This window comes from Dreissena polymorpha, chromosome 7 (assembly GCF_020536995.1).
Source record: "Dreissena polymorpha isolate Duluth1 chromosome 7, UMN_Dpol_1.0, whole genome shotgun sequence".
NCBI classification, from domain to species: Eukaryota; Metazoa; Mollusca; class Bivalvia; order Myida; family Dreissenidae; genus Dreissena; species Dreissena polymorpha.
In genome coordinates, this window is record NC_068361.1 from 94,094,772 (window position 1) to 94,101,798 (window position 7,027).

A 7,027-nucleotide genomic window follows, 5' to 3' on the forward strand; every position below is an offset into this window, starting at 1 on the left:
CTCTATTTATTTGCCTTATTTTCTTAAAAAAAACAACATTCTGTTTATAACCGATTACACGCATTCTAAAATAAGTGTCCAATGTTTCCTTTCCATAGTTTTTTTATGCATGACACTTATTGAAAATTGCAACGAGTAAATCTTTAAATATTGCAATTCAACATCGTGTAATGCTGTTTTACATTGTCAATGAAAATAACTGTGGTGAAATTTCCCCTTGCATTCCGTGCCTACTTGTTGAGTTGATAAAACGCGCTGTACAGGGGACATATTTCTGCGGCAATTGCATTAAGTTTTTATTATTAAAGCGATATATTATATGTGGCCTTTAAAAAAGAAATCACACAAAGCCGTAATCGGCAAGATGCTAGGGAATTTGCATAATAAAATCGTGGAGCCGACAACATCCGTTGAAATTTAGAACAAAAGTCTTAAAAGTAGCTGTCAACGAAATTGTTAATATAGAAAAAAACATGTTTTTAAATCAATGCCATTAATTCCGACTTAAAAGCCGTTAAGACGTTTCCATTGATGTAAACAAATTTCGGAAACACACAACAAACGTGTCCGTTTAAATGTGACAACTGAAGTGCCTAGCATCAAAAATTTCAATAAACAAATTACATAACACTCAGAAGAAAAGCATTTACAATTCGTTATCCCGAATGTCATTTGCATCACGGCATATTTTTAACTTTGGTTTATAGTTTATGTCATACGGTCTGAAATAATTGTTTCCTCTGGAAAACTGCGACAGGTCAAAGTTAAACCAATTCTTCAGCAAAATATTCAAAGCAGATTCGTCATATCTATGGCAATCCGCTGGTTTTCTTCCAGTAAAGTCAAACTTGCACTGCCATTTCGATCCAGGTGGCGCCAAACAGTTTTCTTCAAGTGCGCATGCGGTGAACATCTTCATTACACGCTCATGTACCTCGGGTGTATTATGTATGATGAGGGCTCGAATTTCAAGATGTGGATGAAACGATAACTTTTTCTTGTCAGCTGGAATAAACTCCAACATTTTCGGATGCGTTGCAGAGTAAGTTGTATAGCTGGCTGTCTGTCCTATCGCCATGATTCCTCTTTCGTGTGAATCGTGTAGCAAGGGAGCCAACTCCTGTGTTCCCAGTCGAAAGTTCGGGTTGACCCAAATGATGTGACCAAATTCAGCAAGAGCAGTCTAACCAAAGAACAATTTTTACTGTAACATATCGTTGATGTGTACGTTTTATGTGGCTTTTGATTTATTTAATGATTTTCATCTTGTAACAATGTGTGAGTCTGCAGTTGAGCAAAGATTTTAAAACTAAGGCCACACAGCTCTATTTTCAATATATGGTTCATCAAGTAATTAAACATATATATGATTTAGTTTATCAATGTTGTACATCTCTGTGTGATACTAGTATCATTATGTTTTATATATCAAACAGGTAGACCGATGAGACATGTAATTGGCGGAACGTTAAGGTGCGATATGAAAAAAAAACAAAAACGTGTCATACCTGTATAATAAGTGGTTTCCAGTGAAGATTGTCAAGATTAGAAACATACGTCGGGAATAGTTTCTTCATAAACAGGCGCATGCGCACACTGCAGTATGACATCATCTGAAATCATAAACGGTACGACATTATCCGAATTCATAACACACACAACAGTATGACATAATCTGTATCTATACAAAAGCACAGACACATAGACACAGTATGACATCAGCAGAAGTACAATGTAGTACATAAGAACGCAGTCACAGCTGCTATCGCAAACGTTGTTATTATATAGTACGTAATATAGGTCATTAAGAAATGTTAATGGATAATTGCGAATGCATGATATCAATCTTAGTTCATGATAACATCAGGACCTGACATTTTTTCATGAAAACAATTATATGTTTTACGTTGTTGTTTTTTAGCATTCATGTAATCAAACAATATGAAAATAACTTCAGAAAGTAAAGTACCCACATGTTTCTTTTGCTCCGTGGTAAGGTCAAGGTCGTAAACGTAAATCTTACGCCCAGGAAGACTATGCTGGATGGACGCCACCAGTTGCGTCACTTCCTTGATCTGTGTCTGACGGACAGCTGTAACGAACGGCGGTATCTCATGGTCGTCGTCATGGCGTCGGGTATCAACAGCCGCATTGTCGTTAATGCGTTGTACCTCAGCCGGATTCAGTTGTCGATCTGGAAATGTGATGTTGTTGTTTTGTCTTATTGTCTGACAACATAATTTTTACTTTTCGTAAAAATGTATTTCCGTGTTATTTCAATGACCGCTATTGTCCCATTTAAAAAAAAGGTATTTACACGACCAAGTAGAGGTATGGAAAAAAATGTTGTAAAACTCGTATTTTCAATTCAATATAGTACACTTAATTGAATTTTAAATAAAATCTTCTCATATATCCAAAATAAATTAAGCCACACGTGATAAAATACATTTGCTAACTGCGATAAGGCATTTCATATAAAGTTGTTAATTAAGTTATACTCATAGTCATATAATACTAGTATTTGATATACAAATATACTTTAAAAGTCCATGCCTATCAAATAATCATGCAGAATGGTAACCCACTTACTTTTATTATAATGACATGATAATGTATTGTTGAAATATGTAAACCAACTATATTTAACTATTTATTATTATACATTAGGACATATAAGTGAAATTAAATGTTAGCCTTTTTAAGGGTGAGGGCTATTTTAAACAAAATCTATCTTTAATTATATCTAAATCCTATTTAATAGCAATTCTAAGATGTTAATTTTGTTAGTGAAAATTCTTTTGTTGTTTATTCTATCGATTTTCTTGTGTCAAACCTACTATTCAGCGATCATGAGAAATCTCTTTATCTGTAGTCTTACCCATTTCATCCACTGCCACTTTGTATTCTTTCTTTTCCAAGATGTCCGCTGCAATAACAGGCTCCACCAAATCCCGTTGTGGGTTCTAAACATAAGTCACATGACATAATTTACATTAAAAATTTCAAATAAAATTACAAGAAATTAATCGTTTAACTAAGACGAGTTAATTTGATGCTCAGTTCCCGGTCGTTTTTTAATATGTCTTAAATGAATTTAATTAAATTGAGCATGATCTTCGAAATACATACGAATGCACTTGGTGTATAAACCTTTCAGGAACCCAAACACATACATACTGTTGCAGTACTAGATACGCATTCAATACTTTTTATTTTAGTTGTCAAAATGTGTAGCAGGTGCATCATAAAAGTCCACCTGCAGAAGAATGTCATTTCCAAATTTCATGTCAAGGAAAGTGTTGTATTTTGAATTTTAAAAATATGCCATCTCACCTCCTTTAATTTTTCTTGTTCTGTTTCCTCGTCTACTTCATCTGCGGCTTCGTTAGCTGCATCTTTAACATTATCAGGACACGATGCGAAACACATGTATAATGTAAATATTATCTTGTTTTAGCGAATACAGAATAAAATGTTAAATCATTTGCTCAATCTTAACTGTTTTTTAAACATGATAACCGGTCACAAGTCCATAACAATCGATCATCATTGGTTAATCGATATCAATTATGTTACTGTGGCATTTCTTACCTTTAATAACCTCTGCAAGACGTTCTTCAATTTCTCTTTCCACTTTCAACTCCTTCTTTTCTTCATCAATGTTTATCATATCAAAGGCTCCCTCTACGATCTCCTCGAAGTGATCACCAACGTCCTTACCGCCATCTGACGCAGGTTTTTTCATCATCTCTGTCATCACCTAATATTTCTTCGTCCACTTTTTTGGCTGGTTTAGCGTCATCGGATTCTTCGTCTACTATTGTGAGTTTGTTGTATTTACAGGAACATTGTTTAAATTATTGACGTTATCAGCTTTTAACCCTTTGTGTTCCAATTCTTGTTTTCTTTTAAAGTCTTCAAACACTTTGTTGATTTCTTCCTTCACTCTTCTATCAAGCGTATCTTTGGAATGTATTCTTCTTTGTCGTCTGCAATAGTTTGCCTCTCTGCCCATGAAGTTTCTTTGTTATGTGATTTTGTTTTGATACCTGAAAAAAAATATAGTTATTTAGTTTAATTAATTTCACATACTGTATTGCCAATTTTAGAGGTATTGGTCAACTTTTCGATTGCGTTACCCAATCAAAAGACACATTTACTAATATTTGAAATGTCGATGATTTACCTACGTTGGAACAAGATAAAGCGTGTGATAAAATAAATGCAAAATACACGGTTATATAACAAATGAAACCACAAGAAAACTCTTAAATGACGTTTTTTATTCACAAATAATGATCAAACAATGTATAGCCATTAGTCCGATTAATTAAAAATCGATTTATAAGTGACTTTTTCTTGGATTTTAAATACAACATTCATAAGACAAATACAAATTTAGTTAGGTAAATCTGCATGTACCATACAATTCCTATACCATAAACGTACACGACATCTTGAGGTATGTTTTTCTCTGGTAGAGGTGAAATTTTATGTAATGAATCAGTACAGTAATCCTGTGTTCATTTCTATTATTAAACATAATGGCAGTGAGGTTGAAAAAACGAAAAAGTAATTGCCTTTACTAGCTCTTGATAGGCTCTGTTTTCAATCCACGTAATATACACAACATATATGGTCCTGTTGTATAAATAGCCTTCATATGCAATAGATACGAACGAAATGCACTGCAGACTGTGAAATCACACTTACACGCTGTCTTTTGATATATTGAATAATCACAAAAAAGTACTATGAACACACAATCATCCATTTTAACAATTTTTTCATCGTTAACCTCTTGTAAAAGAACTTAGAAGGTACGAAACTTGAGGCAATTGAAATATTATGGCTATAGTGGTCCTTTTATCCGCTTTCGTTGCATGTTTGCGTACATAATACGTGTTTACATCTCGTTATTAAATAATACCGATTCGACTCAGGCCATTCAAAATTTCGACCATTTGTAGTTAGGTCCGTCACGGGGAAAAGTTCAGCGAGGGAAAACCCGATATTACCACAAAGGCATTAGAACAGCTGTTGCTACCCATGTTGAGCCTCTTATATTGAGCAAAATGTTGGATCTTTTGTACGTTACCAGTGATCAATATGCAACAGCTGCATTGTATTTGAATCTTGTTCAATTCAACGTGTACAAGTTATAAACATACACCTAGCTGGACATCATTGATTTAAAAACTAAACCGCGAATGTTCTGTTCTATTTTCGGTTCTTTGTTTATTAAACTTCACCTTAATTGCCAAATCATAGCTAAATAATGCGCTTAAATTACATCGATACAAACATATGATTATAAAGCAAAAACGATCTAAATAAAACTGTCATTAATTCATTTCGCATGTTTTATGTATCGAAGGTTCAATATAAACAAAGTAAGTATAGTCTAAATGTATATCTAATGCGTCATCCATAGTTAAATCATTTAATGTCAATTGATCCCGTATTGTCCATTATATTACGCTGATGTATTATCTATTATATTCCGCTGATTTTCAATTAGAGAATAAGAACACAACTTATGACTTAACTATACGATTTTTAAATTTATGCAAGTCTTTAATCAGACTTTTCATTGTTACATATAGGTCTTATTCTCGGTTATGGACACGTGTATAATTGTTTGATTGCCATTATCCGCCCGCGGTAATGTACGTGTCAATTATGTTGTTAATTGATCGGTCTCTTTTACAACGTTAATCCCTTCTATTCTTGAGTAATTAAACCTGGGAGTCTTAAATTGTCGGTATGATCTTAGCCTTTGCTTCTTTTTATTAATATACCTGAATTATTAGAATAACTCAAAGTAAATCGATAATTCTTAAAAACTTATTAAGTGTTTTTTACCACTTTTTGTGTCATTTGAATATGTCTACTCCAAACCAACCAACGACTTTCAAATTTCCCAAAACGGAATTTCCGGGAAAAAAAATCCCGAAAAACGTTCTTTCAACCCACATTATCCCTATTGTTGTGTCGCCTGCTAAAAGTCCTTTACTGCGACATATAGAGATCATTTTTCCATCGTCTGTATGTCCGTCACAACTTTTGTCATCCAGCATATGTCTGCAACCTGCAACAGACGTGTATGAGGCCAGGTATCGGGCATAAAACGCACCAGAATGTGCCATTTGATGCTGAAATTTGAAAAAAAATCCGGACCCCACCAACGGTACCCCCATTTTTTTTCAAAATACACATAACCCACCTCCTCCGCCGCCCCAATGTCAATTTCCTTCTGACGCCCCTCATAGGTGTGTAGCTGGGATCACAGACTCTCAGACTCAGCAGACGACAAATTTCCCCAGCATGCCAAGGGTTAAATGAGAATAAACTGCTCCAATAATTAGCTGTCAGTGAACAGTCATAGAAATTCACTCAGATAACTGAGCATAATTATTAATATTTTTCCCCAAATTATCAATTGGCAATTTTTAACAAGAAATTTTAAACTGCTTAGTCTAGAGAAGAGTCCTGCATAGGACATGTAAAACATTAGCGTGTACACAAGTCCCATAATTAGAAATGCCGCTCATATAAAAGATTGCTTAAAGGATACTTTTTCACAGATTTTGGCATGTATTGAAGTTTGTCATAAAATGGCTTATATCAATAAATAAAACTTTGGATATAAAAAGCTCCAGTAAAAAAAAAACAAGAATAAAATTAAAGAAAAAAAAGTAACCCTCAACTGGGCTCAACCACTGACCCCCTGGAGTAAGTCTCGCTTAGACCACTCGGCCATTCGTGCTCATACAATTGTATTTTTTACTTTACATGAAAATCCTCGTAGTTTTCACAAAATATCCACTACAACAACAAACTCTCCAAATATTCAATTATTTTGCGTTTGCAATGTTATCATTTTCAGGTTATCAAATCGTTAAAAGATGCATATAATGTATAATTAAGAGCATGGTAAATGTTCAATATTACGTTTTTCCTCACAAATATAACAATTACAAGGAACATTTGCGAATATGAAACAATCTTTTTTTATTTGTCT

The 7,027-nt window shown here is 33.9% G+C and overlaps 1 protein-coding gene across 1 annotated transcript; it reads right to left on the bottom strand.

The window, feature by feature from the left end:
- Positions 1 to 438: 438 nt before the first annotated feature.
- On the bottom strand, positions 439 to 3,760 carry LOC127839930 (uncharacterized). Its single transcript, XM_052368323.1, has 6 exons — positions 3,595 to 3,760; positions 3,337 to 3,398; positions 2,882 to 2,966; positions 1,974 to 2,194; positions 1,509 to 1,613; positions 439 to 1,183 (listed from the first exon to the last, which is right to left on the bottom strand). The coding sequence occupies exons 1-6, from the start codon at positions 3,758 to 3,760 to the stop codon at positions 647 to 649; spliced, it is 1,176 nt and encodes a 391-aa protein (XP_052224283.1). The 3' UTR covers positions 439 to 646.
- Between the last annotated feature and the right edge of the window lie 3,267 nt (positions 3,761 to 7,027).